Below are 15,766 nucleotides of genomic sequence, written 5' to 3'. Positions count from 1 at the left end.
CTCCTCTTCGGATTTGGCTCCTGTGGCTCTCGCTCCTCCCCTTACCGTTCTAATTCTAGATTTCTACTCCTCCTCGGCGCCTCTCCCATTCCTCTCCCCCTCCACTCCACTCCACTCCACCAGCTAATTAACTTAACTGACCGAGCGGCCTGCCACCGGCGGCGAGCGCTCGCACTGCCTCGATCGTCCATGGCCACCACTTTGACGGCCGCCGGGTGCGGCTCCCTCCCGCGCTCCTCGTTCTGCGGAAGCTGGGCCACCGGCGACGGCTGCGGCGTGGCCGCGCTGTCGCGGTCGGTGGCGTCGGTGCGGGCGGCGAGGCCGCAGCGGTCGTGGCCGAGGATGGGGAACGTGAACGAAGGGAAGGGGCTGTTCGCTCCGGTGGTGGTGTTGGTGCGCAACGTCGTCGGCCGCAAGCGGTTCAACCAGCTCCGGGGCAAGGCCATTGCTCTCCACTCCCAGGTCAGAATTCTCAGCAGTGCTGAATCATGAATTAGAGAAAGATTATAACATAACTTTTATGATCAGGTGATCAATGAGTTCTGCAAGACCATCGGGGCGGACAATAAACAGAGGCAAGGATTGATCAGGTTGGCCAAAAAGAATGGAGAAAAGCTTGGATTTCTGGCATGATCAGGAGATGCATGTAGTTGAAGTCGTATGGAACTTGTGTTGCAAAAGTTTTCGTTTAAATAGGGCATGTATAATATTCGGATTGGACGAGTCGTCCATCAAAGATGAAACTTTGTTTCTGGTCGCGAAATATATATTCTAGCAACAGGAAGGAAGGTTCAATTCCTTCTCAACTACTATAGCAATTTTGATTCTCTATTACTCAACCCTACTATGTTGTTTCGTTTGGGAGTTATTCTATTTGGTTGTTTGACCTCTTAGGTAGGTAGAGTTCTCGTTCTAACAACTTAAAATTTATTTTCACAGCCTTAGCTTTGTTTGCTTCTGGTGATGCATGGAGGTTTTGATAGACTTATCTACATATTGTGAAATAAAAGCTGAAAACTTGAAGCAGAAAATCCATATCAGACACCTGAATGCCTTTGGATACTCGTCTAAGACTAGTTGTCTGCATTGACTCTAATTTAACTCTAAACATAACAGAAAATCCATGAACTACAAGTTTGTGTACATATCGAGTTGCATTCCCCCTTCACAAGTCAACGCCAATCAGAAATATTCTATGATCTACAAAATCAAAGAATTAAAATTTTAAGAAAAATATTTAAATCTAATCTAGTTGACGTTTTCCATCGACGATTCTTCAGACCATTTCTAATTAAAATCTCTTTGAAATTTTAGTTGATTTGAGTTTCACCGAATAATTTGATCATCTGAACACTCTACAAATGCTAAATCAGAATATGCTTCTAGCATATGGCACCATTATCTCTACGTTATGTGAATAGCGGCATCATCTACTTCCACTTTCTCAATTGAATATATTTCTTCGCCTATCATTTCAACATTTTCTCAGCATGACTCATGATCAACGAATACATTATGTAACAAATCAGAGTAATTATTGGGATCTTACACAGTGGGAACCATATGTATTTGTCTGACGCCCCAAAATATTCAAATCAGATCTCTCTTGATAGATAAATTAATTAAGAATGTTAATGAATAGAGATGAAACGTAACATGCTCAAATATAACATGGAGCCTCTAAGAAATTCTGGCTCCGAGTTATCCAAACACAAGTGCAACATCAACCCTCAAAGTTAATGAAATATTTATCAGTATCTTTTCCCCTTTTTCATGTTCACCTGACTTGAGAAAGAGGTATCCACAAACAAAGGTATTATTTACGATCTCTTTGAAACATATATAGCTAAGCATAACTACTGTCTACTGCTACTTCCTGTGCTTGGGCCTGATCTCAATTCCCTGGACGATGAGACCCTTCTTCCAATGCCCACCCTTGATCTCCGTGAAGCTTATGACGACCTCCCCATCTTCCCCCTCCTCGTTGTAAAACTCCCCTATTGCCACTTCCAGCCACCCATTATCCCTCGCCAGCGGCGCCGGTGGCGGCGGAGGGTCACTCTCACCCACCTCCTCTGCCTCCTCGCCATTATTCAAGGCGTGCGCAGCTGGAGCCTCCACTGGCCTCAAGAGTCCGAATGGAATTCCAATTCTCCGCGCCCGCACGGCGTCGCTGCGAGGCTGCAAGCGGATGAGGGTGGTGGATGAGCGGAGGCCGAGCGTGACAGAAGCTTCTTGAGGGGGGTAATCGAGGCCGCGGGACCAGTCGGCGAGCTTGAAGATGAGATATGCAGCGTAGGTTGTTTTGGGGGTCAGCAATTTGCACTGGACGTGGCCGCGAATCTCCAGCCAGCATACGTTCACCAGCTCGGCGACCTCTGGGAATCTGACACGTGAGCCACCAGGGGGGATGAGACAAAAGTAAGAATTGTGAAGGAGAAGCAGAACCATGGAATGGGACGATGGGAGTCGCTGTTGCTTGCCAAGTCGTCTAAGTTCTCATCTAATTTAATCATGAAAGTGCATGTCGTGGTCACCATGTTCCCATACTTTCACTTCTTTAATCAAGATTAACAGGTACGATCAATATGCTAATGCAAACCCAACCAAATTATTGTCTAAACGATTGGTTCCACTTCCTCCAGTTTTTACTTAACTGTGATTGAAAATGCACTAAGAAAGAAGCTTACAAATTAGATAAGTTAATATCGGTTAAAATTTCTTTTATTTAATTCATTGGTTACAAACAAACACCATAAAAGGGTTTTATATCTAACAAGGAGCTTTAATGTTTTAGCAAATTTAGCTGAATATAATAGATTTAACATATTTACCGATATAACACGCATTTTCTTACAATTTGATGATAGATTTAGCAAATTTATTGACTTAACACGCTACATAACATTGTTAAAAATAAATAATGAATGAAAATATCGGTATATTACCTATTTAATTAAAAATATTTTAATTTTGTAATATTGATTAATTACCATTAAGAAAGATATCACGTAGTGTATTAAATTGATATTATGCTAGTTTTGTTATAACTCAAAGTGTGTGTTAAAATTTCACAAATTCAGGCTAAATTTAGAATAAATCCAATTAAAAATAAAGGAAAAGAAAATAACTGATAGGAATTTATATTTCAAAAGATTGGATTACTGACCAATATCGGCACTGAGATATCTTTTTGTGAATGCATTAAATTAAATATGTTCAAATCCTTAATATTTGAATATCGTACTATGCAAATACTAATAAGATTAATATATAAAGTATCCTTGAATTTGAACACCAAATTTTTACACCTGAATTTGTTAATTATAGTTTCAATTTATTAGTCAATGACACCCCATTTTCCCCAAATCCTTTTTCTTAATTTTCTAATCTCTCTGTTTGCACCACACTCTGTTACTCTTTAAACGAATTTAAGATATTAAGGAGAACTCAGAGATAAAACAAACATAACAGAGGAAATTAAGATGCGCATGAAGAAGAAAACGAGTTGAAATTTGCCACAAATAGATAAATAGAGATTGGCATTACCTGGAGTCGGGCAAAGAGATCCACCGCCAATACTGAGGCGTGTCGCCCCACACGATCGAGAGTTCCCGGGCTGAGATCATGTAGCACTTGGCACCAGTCGATCTCTCCAGCCACATACTCTGCAACAAAACCAAACCCAACAAGCACCAGTCGTTAATCAATCGTCCATCCGATGCCCCCGCCAAAAACTCAACATCGCAATTAAAAACGACTAATGAAAAGCGCATCGTCGTCAATTAATTTTCAATTTTTTTATCCTATTAAAAAAATCCACACCATCAATCTAGATCATATTTTATCGCAGTTTGACGGAAGAACCGAACCATCTAGATTCAACGATCGAGGATAAAGGGGAAGAGGATTAGAAATAAATGAAGAATCGAATCGATCGGAAGAGGAGAAACTGAGAAAGAGAGAAAAGGGGGAAGGGATATGATCGGATCGGTACCATCTTGCCGCCGTCGATGAGGATCGAGTCGCAGAGTCGGAAGAAGAGATCGCGCTTGGAGGAGTAGTCGAAGGGATGGAGGGCGCGCGAGAGGATGGAGGGGGTGTCGGCGGGGAGGAACCTGTCCCAGACGAGGTCGGAATCGGCGGCGGCGCGGAAGGCGGTGGAGACGGCGGAGGAGCGGCAGGCGTCGAGGGGCGACGTGAGGGCGATGGCGTGGGCGATGCAGCCCTCCGGAAGCTTCTCGATCCCCAACTCCTCTTCCTTCCCCATCTCGATGTAGAGAGAGCGATGATGAACTGCGCCTTCCTCTATCTCTTTGCCAGATATCTATATATACACGATGACGAAGAAGGTGAAGTATAATTTTCTGTCCGCAGAGGGGTTTCATGCGGCGAGTACGCGTGGAAACGGCAAGGGAAGAAGCTATAGCCGCGAAGATTTTTTTCCCTTAAAAAAATGTGTTCTGAATTTATGAGGTTGTCTTTTCTAGAAGCGGGTGGGACACGTTGTGGACCCTAGCGATTTTTATATTAATATATTATTTGTTATCAATAAAAGATAAATTATTCAATATTTTTAACTACTATCTCAGGTAAAGAAAAATACTTGTACTTTAAATTTATTCAATAAGCGAATTAAAGAAGAAAATTATCTATTTATTATTAAAAAAATAAAAATATATATATAAGATTTGTAAATCTTTTTAGATGTGGACTTTTAAATATACATAACTTATATTTCAAATTTATTAAATAGGTGAATTAAAAGGAGCAATAAGACACGGAAGGGAGGCAAGAGAAAATACAGAAGACCAATTAATCAATCTAGTAAAACTATGAAAGGCTGAATAGGATCTGAGATGATTAATGAAAAGAGGACAAAGGACAACTTAAATAACTCTTCTAAAATATGTATATAGATATTTTTTAGATAATATAAAAAAATATGCTCTTCGAAATTGAGAAGGATCAAAATAATATCTATAAATTATTCTTTACCAAAATGGGTCCATCTCCATATAACAAGTATCTATAAGTACAAAACTATCATAATATTTTTCATTAAACTCTTTTAAACATTAAAATATTAATTTTTGTACCTTCTAAGAAGGACGAGCCCGTTGCCAAACTCAATGTCGGGACTCATCTCTGGGCTTCTCTAGCTTCTGGTTCTCCGCCAAGGCGAAGGCGAAGGCGAAGGCGAAGGCGACGGAGGAGGCGGATGACAGTGGAAACAATGCTGCTGTTCTTGCGCAGGAGCCAACTGTAAGGTAACAGCATTAGCATACCTTTAAGAGTTACAAGGTGGGTACTGAGAGTATTAATGTAGCTGCTGTATCACTAACAGCTTGAAGCCTGGAAGATGAACTCGTCCAGTTGAATGGGTTCCTTGGAGAGGAGAGAATGCTACCTGAAATGATTGGAAACAATTAAATGGAAAATAATAACTGCAAGTGGATACATTGCTAAAAAAAAAATTGTAACAAACAAAACAGCTAGACTGATCATATAAAGTGATGCCTCACTAACTGAAAGAACGATACTTTACAGCGTGAATTCATTATAAAAATCACGCATACACAGTTCGTCTGAATTCTATCCAACAATTAAATGGTCAATATTTCCTGGACAGATCACGCAATTTATTTCCATCAAGAGTAACCAAAGAATCAAACATAGAATTGAGAAAATCGGATCAGAAACAGAAGGCATCTTGCTACTATTTGTTACTGTAAATGCTACAAAATGAGGCCAAACACAACCGATTAAGAAAGTATTCTTGATGGGCATGAAACAATATAGAACTTTAAAAAACTATGTTATTCCATGCAGGACAGTAGAACTATAAGAAATAAATATGAAAGGATTAATTTCATGTTTAGTTTATAAAAATATTATAAGAAAAAACTTTTAAAAATATTTGTCCAACTCTCTTAATTCACACTATCTGACTAGAGTTATTATGAATGGCTAATCGAATTAGGTCTGCTGGCTCGTTTGGTTTGCTCTCCTGATCTTATTGATCAATCTGACTTGATCGACCCCTTGACTCGTCCTTGACCAACTCAACTGATTTGTCAACTTTATCATACTAGACGTGTCTAACTTGACTCCGCCATCAGCTCAATCAGCCAAACTAGCTTATGCATTCCACTTGAGTCCTGCAAGTCACCGATGTGCAGTGTTGAATTTAACCAACCCAACAAGCCCAATAATTTCTCTGGACGCGATTGCTATGGAGGCCCTTTTACAACCACAAGATCCAGCCCAATCAATCCAAACCATCAAATTATAATGACTAAGATGGGCACAAGCAGGATCCTACAGCTACAGGGGGCGCTTCATACAAAACTATCAAATTTATAACGATCAAGATGGACACAAGCACTTCAGCATAAGGTGGAATTCGCCACTCCAACGGTCTCATACGGTCGATCCTACGACTATCTGTGAGGAGATAAATCAGGAAGCTACAATTGACCACTACGAAAGAGGACATTGCTTAGATGGACGATCCTACAGCTATAGAATCCTAGAATACATCATTCCATCTAATCGAATGCAACGTTAGAGAGTACAGAATTATAATGATAAAGAGAATATCGTAGAATGGTGAAATGGTGAATGGCAAATTCACACTTAGAAGGACCACCAAATGTCAAACCTCCTGAATCGCAATCACCGTTCCATCATTTCACGTACAAGGCAGGCAACAAATCCTATACCACAACCATCACCAAACAATATGCACACTAATCGAACTGTTCATCACTGTAAGGCACAGGCCTTGGAATCTTGAATCTCCAAGAAGACAAAAGAAAAGGGTGGCAAATAAAAAGGTGACGGGCATTAACAAAAGGATCAAATTTTGCAAGACCTGTCCAGGCTTAACTTTACGCATGCAAGTGCAGTGCAGGACACTTTACAGCGATTCTAATAAGAAATATCTGCAATTAGGACCAGCTTTTTCTTGCCAGTTCACGAGAGACACCTAACAACAGCCCTCGTGATAAGCAGTAAAGATTCTTATGATAACAGATACAGATATACATTTATGTCTCCGCTAACCTATCAGAGAAAAGTTGTATCAAGCAAATATATATTTAAGGATTCAGGCTTCTAATATCAAACAGAGTTTGTGTTTAATCGCGTACAGAAAAAATATAACAAAGCATGAATATATTGGACAACAGGTACATAAGATCTGCAAACAATGGATTTTGAAAAAATAAAATCTTCTTAAGATAATCAAAATGAGCCAGCCCTCTCCAAAAAAAAAAATAAAATAAATAAATACTGGTACCTGATTAAAAAAAACAGCTGGATTGCTGGTAATTCCAAGGCCATGAATAAAGCATGTAGTCCCAAAGAAACTAAGCAGGGATTGAAGGGAAACAGTAAATGACTGAGATGTTAATTCTTACAGGATTGCATCAAGGGAAAATGCATAATTATGTATCAAAATAATGTGCCGCTACAAACTTCCACCATTGATATTTGCAGTGGTGGTCAGTCGACTTATTTCTTCAGTGATACGATGATCACATTTTGTTTGAAGTAGCCAAAAGAATATTTCAATGCTTGCACACGCATACAAATTAAAGCCTCATTCTCAACCATAGTAGTATTACAAGTAATCAAGAACTGCAAGATAAGTGGCCATATAACAGCAAATACATGTAATCAAAATCAAATATATATGATTGGAATGACTGATTCATCGGAAGCAACATATGTTGAAGCTGCCTATTAATTTGAGACTGGATTTGGGCCACTGGGGACTTCGTGTTTGCTCGAAACAAAGTTGGATTCAGAGGAGTTGTGATTATTTGCATGTAGCCTCATGGATTGATTGGACAAGGAGGCTGATAGAAATCGCCTACTAGATAAAGAGGCAATCTTTCTGTTGATCTTCACCTTGAGCAGGAGCTGAGGCTGAAGCAACAAAAGTAGGAAGAGGTAGAGGAGAAGCAGAAAGACTAATCCATAAAATCTCACAAGCCCTTGGCTTCTAGCCATGCAGCTTTCAGTCACAACTCTTATAATACACCCACCAAGTTTGTGCCTCAAGGATACCAATATCCATGAACCACTGAAGAACCAAAGTTTGAGGTGGAAAGCTGGTGAGGAAGGATGAATAAAAATGAAGAGTTAAGTGTGAAAGAAAGAAAGTACTTGATAAATGGGTGGAAAGAAATAGGTGGTAGTTATATCAGTGTGAGTTGAACAATGAAAAGTTTTTAATTTGAAGTTGAATACCCCTTTCCAATATCAACTATTGCGTATGTGCTTCAATGAGTAAGAGACAGACTAGCGCACAGTCTAAAGGGCCCAAGCTCTTAGGTACATCGCTATCATGTCTCCAACATGATTAAGGCTATAATTACAGTGAACACGTACAAGAAAATAACTTGTGTAGCTTGGAGAATGATGAGGAATGCTGACTGCCTACATGGCTTTTCTAGTCTGAGTGTTTAGTTAAATAAAGGGCAGAGGTGAATGTACTATGAAAAAACAATTATGCTATGTTAGCTATTATATTATATATAACAAAACTAATAGTCTATGACAATTAGATGCATTTTCAATAGATGATAAAATGAAAACAGATTGACAGGAGTCTAAAGAAATATTTGTCAATATAATTAGAAATGATTAAATTAATTTAAAGGCTATTATTGATAATCTTTATATAGAGTTCAATGAAGAAATAAGATTCAGATAGTTGATCCTAGATAGTTGGGACAAATTTGGCTTAATGATGATGATAAAACACTAGATCGCAGTTAGGTCAAGCCATGATAATGATGGTGATGATGATCAATTAATCTCTTCAAACTAAAAAATCGTTTAGTTCCCACTGAACATGCCTATACTGTCTCAATCTATGTTTGCTCATGATTTGACCACCTACTAAAGTTACATCTAATTGTCTTCCAATATTAACATTGTTTATATTATCTTTCTAGTAATTCCATACAATTTTAGCATTCTCATTTTTACTACATGTCACTTGCTAACCGTCCAAACTCCCATTCACAATGACAACATGTCAATAAACAAAATTTAAAAAAATAATAACACGGTGGATAGTAACAAATAGATAGAAAATTAGCAAATGAGAACTTTCATTGAGTGACGTCCAATTAAGCCAATATTTGATTGAGAAACCATAATTCCTTAATATTCAATTGTTGTGAGGTCATAGCCTGATAATAGAATTTTATCTAAATTCACGTGAAAAAAAACTGATTGTTATCCAGAATAATCAGGTTAAACAACTAATGAAGGAATTCACACATTTCAGCAAAAAAATGCAAGGGATGACTTTGATTCCAGCTATAGAAGCCCGAGTAGGAGCCAAAACTAGTCCCATCTGTATTACCACATGAACACGAGTTCCTCTACTTGATATTTCAAGTTTTGACTCTAAGACTATCGTTGAGTGATGGCCATTCTTGGTGGTAAAAAATGGAGTTGTGTTCGAGAAACCAGTGAGAAAAGGTTGAATCGCTTTTTGAAAGAAGGGAAAAAAGCTAGCATCCAATTCTAAAGATTGGATCTGTCCTGCATGGAGTATCCAGGGAGTCCAGAGGTTGTCATCACCTTAGGACGCATGTGGACCCCAATTTCCACATGCTAGGCTTCCATGAAAAGAGAGAAAGCTAAATATGACAGACTAGTCATGTAGAAACAGTTGAGTTACCTGTCATTCCGCCAATTAAAATCAGTCAAGAGCGCTACAGAGGGAGAGTAAAACAAGTGAAACACGAAGACAAATTATCCTAGCTCTCTGTACAGTTCATGTTTGGCTTGATGGAAATGTTAGCTGTGAACTATTCTTTCACAAGTCACGAGGTCAATAGAACAATATTATTGTACCCATAACAAATGGGGTTAAGCTAGAAAACTAAATAAGCAAAAGAACAACTAAACTGATTAATAAATGTACTTTTCACCTTCCTCCAGGTCATGCAAGCCAACGTTAAGGTTCTAATCAACATCATCATTAAGCCATATTGGTCCTAAATACTTGATCCAAATACAAGAACCTCATCCATCCATTAAACACTATAAAAGACAGTAGTACAATAATATTTAAATTCCCTAAATTATTTTTTATTACATTGGCTAATCTATTATTTGCTATCTCTATCATTTACACCTTCCTCTCTAACGAATACAATTTTTCTAACGACAGAATAAATTATTTTCTCAAATTTTATCATCTACTAGAGATACATACCTAATACCTATTAAATACTAGTTTTTCCTTTTATTTTATCCTTTCACCACAATTCATCTTAGCTTTCCATGTTAACATTCTTTAATTTCTTTGCCATACAAACCTTTTTTTTAGGTGTTGCTCAGAGCAATCCAACACTCTAGTTAAATGCTCCGAATCTATAAAGTATTGTGTTGGATCACAATCTTACAAAAATTTTCATTTAGTCTACAAGATGCATGATGATCACACAATCCTCCAAAAGCTCTTTAGTTCAAATACTCATTCTTTATTCTATTATTATTGCTATCTTCATCAATAGCCCCTTTTATCAATTTTAAAAATCCTAATAGTTTATAATATCCAAAATGCATGCTTGATTAATCAAGTTAAATAGTTAGTTGTCCCACCGGTTAGGAGACAACTTAGGTACTTTATTATTTTTACGTGCTTATGGACACGTATAATTTATGTATACTAAGCATTGACTGAAGCTCATAGCTACTTGCACAATTTTCAAATCTGATCTAAGAATTCAAGAAATACTTGAGTCCATTTACAAATCTATGTTAATAAATACCATACTCAAATCAAATATACATACTTTCTGTTTCTATAAACACATTTTCCATTCTATAAATATGCATACTTTCTCAAAAGAAAAAAAAGGTTATTCAAACATGTCAAACGAAAAGGAAAGATACTGTTCTATTATCATCCATATATATCAATGTTGAATCAGTTCTGAAATTTAATAATAAAGGACAGCTCAATGCACAAAGCTCCTATCAATGCAGAGTCTTGAAGAAAAAACGAACCATATTGGATTTATTGTATGTCACTTTATCCTACATTGCAAGAAACTGTTTCCGCGACTTGAACTCATGACCACAAGATCACACGACAACAATTTCACCGTTGCGCAAGGCTATCCTTCATTGAAATTTAGTAATAGTTAATATAAAATAATAAAAGGTAGAAATATCATCATATTAACTTGGTGATGCTCATAGTGGATCATTCCTATCCAAAGACTAGCTATGTCAAATTTACCCTACCCTCACTACTGCTATGATACTGCAATTTTTGCAGTATATCTATTGAAAAAGAAAAGGAAATAAGAAAATAAGATAAATGTGTGCGTCCATTTTGCTGTTCTCTAGAAAATTATTGGAGCTGATAGTTCCTAATGCAAATGGGACTCCACCAGTCATGTCTTGGAACCTTTAATTATTTGTAGTGTCCAAGCAAAGTGATCAGACCTATTACCCAAAAACTTTTCAAGAACCGAAGCTGATGGATTGGGCAATAATTTTTTATTGAACTGATAAAGTGGTTCATTGATTAGCACGTCAGATTGATTGGACTTACCAACATAATTGCAAGTACTTGCAACTTACCCCATCCCTGCATCAAATTAACCCGAAGTAAATAAATGCTGGACGGGCATGGATATTATCAGATGAGTTTGGATTTGCAGATTCTTTTCTGTTTAAACATTTAATTATCACACCAACTGGGCATCTGAGTGACTTCATTAGGGTTATGAAATGAGTTCAAAAGATCTACATCATGCTCAAAATGATCTGTCTCCACATGGAACTAACAAAGCCAACTTAGTAAGATCCTTCAGTCTACTGTCCGTAACGACCTTCTCCAACTCAGGAGGAGGCATACAGGGCTTAGGCTTAAGGTGGGGGATGGTCCAGGTGGAGTGATCAACCAGGACAATAGTGTCCCAAAACGCCTCTTCTAGAACCATTGCCATGGCAGAAGATGGGAGTCAAGAGCAGAAGCAAACTTGAAAGAAAAAAGTTCCTGCTCCAGATGATGACTTCTATAAGAAAGCATGACCCAGTTACTGTGTTAGATTACGGTTAACATAAGGTGGCCGCATAACAGTATGTTAGCGAGAGAATCAGATTTTGGGTGAGATTGATTTTAATGAGAGCATGGGTTTGTGGCTATTGATGAATAATGGCAAATGAATTTGTCAGATATGTGAACTTGGCCTGGGCAGATCACTAGAATAAGTCAACTATCCACCAAACCTCGAATGTTTGACCTTCGCCCCTAGGGCGTATTGCAGACAATGGGCACATGATATTTCTGGTATAACAGTCAGAGGTCGAATCTCGTAGGAACTCACGACCTGGAATTCACACCACCATGCGCCTCTTGCCTGTGTATCTTGAATTTATCTCCTTCCATATCAGTGGAGCTAACTCTAGAGGAGCCGCTGAGATGGTAGATCCACCTTTTTTTTTTATGTTTGACCTTTGAAGGCAATCTTGATCTACCTTAACTTATGGTTTAGGGAGGGTGCCTATATCATTGTCAAAATCCATATTGTTATCCAGATAGGATAGGCAAAGAATCCAAGTATGTATCCAATAAATAGAAACAAAGAAACTGTAATTGTCGAGAATTTTCTTAAAAAATATACATAGGGAAAGGTATAAAAAAATTATTTCATATATGAGATTATAAAAGAAATTCTAGACTCTTAATAAGAATATCTATCATGTGTCATTAAACATGATAATGTAATATAAAAACATATAATGTCAAATTTCATTATCATTTGTCCACTACTTAGGGGTTGACTACATGAATCTTATAACTATTGAGTTTTATGCAAATAATCACTATCAATATTTGAATTAGTAAATCACTTTTATTGCATTTACTAATACTTTTCTTTGGTCTCCACTTTTCACTCTAAAAGATTCAACTTTTATAAATCTATTGGTTGTCTCTAAACATGTCAATAATATGTTGTATTTCTTAATAGAAAATTAATGTACAAAAATTGATAGAATATAACTAATGATATAAATCATATTTTTAATATAGAGTGTTCAATATATCCAAAGTTTTTCCAATATAAATTTTTAAGTGTTATTGTTAATATTACATATTATTGGGTTTAGTAGGGTCCTGAATTATGCTGGACTGGATTTTAATTGAAGAAAAGAGATTTTTAGGGTTGTTCAAGAGAGATTTTTGTGATCTTTCTTAATCCATATTGAGCTTTCTCAATTGACTTTGAGTGAGAGAGATGGATGAAGCATTACGTTTAGTGATGTGCAAGGCATTCCTTAAGTTAAAAATATCTAAAAGCTAAATTCATCAAAAAAGGTCAAGAGAACCATCTTATTTTATTGAAATTGTAATTGACATCAGTAATAGTTTAGGAGGCATCCCTTTATCTTAAAGAAATCTATGGATCTTTTGAAAAATAGGCTGACTTAATGCAAACTAGTCAATATTTTGATTATTTTAAAACATAGGATATTGCCAGAAAATGGTAGTAATTTTAACAACGCTATCATCATTGAACATTTCTGAAAAAAAATTATCTGTTTTATTCACTGTAAGGTCAGATATCTTTCTAATATTGGTGGAGGGAGGCGGTCTGCAAGAGCTTAAAATGTGTTATCAGGAAACAATGCCAATAATGTTGTACTATGTTAAAGGGTCTTTAGTAAATTATTTTTTAAAAAGTATGTGATGCAACACTAGAATTCCCCAATACAAACGATGTAATGCAAGAACACTCTAATACCAATTGGCAGCATGGAGTCACTCTAATACCAAATTCTATTACAGATTCAAATCTTGTTTCCCAATCTGCATCAGTATGAAATGTGAATATCAATATATGATCTAATGTTGGACTGCATACGATTTGCTTTATGTTCAAGACAAATAATAACATGAGACAGTAAGAAATAAAGTGATATACTTTGCAATAATACTAAATTAAAAATAGAAATATGGCAGCACACGATTTGTGAAATGATGCGGATCTGAACTTTACTCAATGGCCTCAATTTATTAGTTCTAAGTAAAAAGAATGCATTGTGATAATTGAACAACTATTTACATTGCACTCAATCTAGTTTTTCACTAACACACTAAGGACACTGAAGTAGATTATTACTTCATTAGCAATATTGCAACAGTTGAGGAAGATCAACATGTATGTGCACCTCTGTAGAAGAGAGCATGCTCATATTTTCACCATACCACTAAGTAGGACTCAATTTACTGTTTTGTTTGACAAGCTAAGTATGCTAAATATCTAATTCTTCAGCTTGAGAAAATTTGTTAGAATGAATAAATTAAGGATTAGTATTGCAAATTAACTTAAGAATTAATGCGTTTTGGGACCTTGGGTCTTGAATTATTTAATTGGTGTTATTATATGATAAATTATTAATATTCATACTCCTCTCTATTTATGTACCATAATAGTATTTATGTTTGACTTGATTTGAGTGAAATCATACTTCAACCTCTTGTGATCAATCCATATTTGAAGTGTTACAAATGATATGTAATAGTAACGCTTCGAGCTTCAAATCTTAGCAAGAAAAGTTAGTTCATATTTTCAGAGAGTTTTAATACAGAATCTTATGCAACCAAACAACCTATTTGTTCTCCCTTGATGTTCCCAGAAGTCACACAAAACAACTTAATATTCCAAAGTCAGGTCAATTTCCAAATTCCCTCTTATCTAGTCAGAATGGTTATCACAAATTCGTACGAATTGTGCCTAATGCAAATCTTACTAAGCCTTGAGTTGCAAATGCCAGTAAATGCCTTTACTCTGCAATTCATGACATGTGCCTGAAGCAACTTCTGTGTTGAAACTATGGTGATTCCTGTGATACAAATATATGACCAACAGATAAATTTAACTCATTCCTCTCGGAATCCTCATGGTCGAATGGTGAGCAATAAGCTAATTTTCAATATAGTTTTTCCAAATTTCCTTTTAAGATAAACACGAAATCAAAGAGTTCAGGATCATAGATCAAAGAGCCGTACCATCTTTCAATCCGGAAGCTAGGCGTCCGGACGGGATCCATATCCATCTAACACAATGTAGGATTCTGAAGCAAAATTACGATCTCCAGAGGGCTCATCAACTCCAAACAAAAACAAATCAGTAATTAATTCATTCATCGAAGTGCCATCGGAAGCACCGAATGGAGAGAGAGAGCGAGAAAAAAAAAACAAATACGTGGAATAGGGTTTTAGCATGCTACACAAGGAATATTGGGGAAGCACGATCGGATCGTACCTGATCGAGTTCTACGACGCACGACTCGCGATCTCCGGCTTAGGCAAGGGATTCGCGACGACGGCGACGGAGAGATTTGAATGTTCGCAGACGGATGCACTGCGTGGGAGCGGGAGAGACGGGGGCTGGTGATGCGTGAGCCCATAAATGAAACAGTGGGGCTGACGTCGAACTGGGCCGTGCCCAGCCGGTAGGCTCCCGTGACCGGTCCGGTTCAGTTCACACCGACAAAAAAAAACTTATTTGATATATTTTCGTGCATTATGCTCTAAATTATGTGCTTGGTTTCAACTTTCAATAAATGTCAAAATATAAACCATCTATTAAATAGAAATGTCAAAATTTATGTCCAAAAGAATTAATAGTATAAATACCTTTTTATTATGAGAAATAGTATAAATGGCACTCCTCTTTGATGTTACTCGTATCAAACACTATCTATCAAAAGG

The 15,766-nt window shown here is 37.0% G+C and overlaps 2 protein-coding genes and 1 long non-coding RNA gene across 3 annotated transcripts; 1 reads left to right on the top strand and 2 right to left on the bottom strand.

Annotated features, from left to right (window-relative positions):
• Nucleotides 1-4: 4 nt before the first annotated feature.
• Nucleotides 5-806, top strand: LOC141838187 (protein PROTON GRADIENT REGULATION 5, chloroplastic). The gene is made up of 2 exons (XM_074725597.1): nucleotides 5-462; nucleotides 529-806. The coding sequence occupies exons 1-2, from the start codon at nucleotides 190-192 to the stop codon at nucleotides 631-633; spliced, it is 378 nt and encodes a 125-aa protein (XP_074581698.1). The 5' UTR covers nucleotides 5-189; the 3' UTR covers nucleotides 634-806.
• Nucleotides 807-1,712: 906 nt separating this feature from the next.
• On the bottom strand, nucleotides 1,713-4,380 carry LOC141841377 (putative F-box protein PP2-B12). The gene is made up of 3 exons (XM_074729541.1): nucleotides 3,998-4,380; nucleotides 3,550-3,668; nucleotides 1,713-2,386 (listed from the first exon to the last, which is right to left on the bottom strand). The coding sequence occupies exons 1-3, from the start codon at nucleotides 4,268-4,270 to the stop codon at nucleotides 1,870-1,872; spliced, it is 909 nt and encodes a 302-aa protein (XP_074585642.1). The 5' UTR covers nucleotides 4,271-4,380; the 3' UTR covers nucleotides 1,713-1,869.
• Nucleotides 4,381-5,062: 682 nt separating this feature from the next.
• Nucleotides 5,063-15,366, bottom strand: LOC141841378 (uncharacterized). The gene is made up of 4 exons (XR_012602799.1): nucleotides 15,318-15,366; nucleotides 15,062-15,162; nucleotides 5,346-5,410; nucleotides 5,063-5,263 (listed from the first exon to the last, which is right to left on the bottom strand). It is a non-coding gene; the product is annotated as an uncharacterized LOC141841378 (long non-coding RNA).
• Between the last annotated feature and the right edge of the window lie 400 nt (nucleotides 15,367-15,766).

The sequence above is a fragment of the Curcuma longa genome, chromosome 11 (assembly GCF_044706935.1).
Source record: "Curcuma longa cultivar G26 ecotype Majalengka, Jawa Barat chromosome 11, ITB_CL_G26_1.1, whole genome shotgun sequence".
In the NCBI taxonomy this organism is placed as follows: domain Eukaryota; kingdom Viridiplantae; phylum Streptophyta; class Magnoliopsida; order Zingiberales; family Zingiberaceae; genus Curcuma; species Curcuma longa.
The sequence above is the reverse complement of the archived record's forward strand: the minus strand, read 5'-3'. Positions and strand labels throughout refer to the sequence as shown.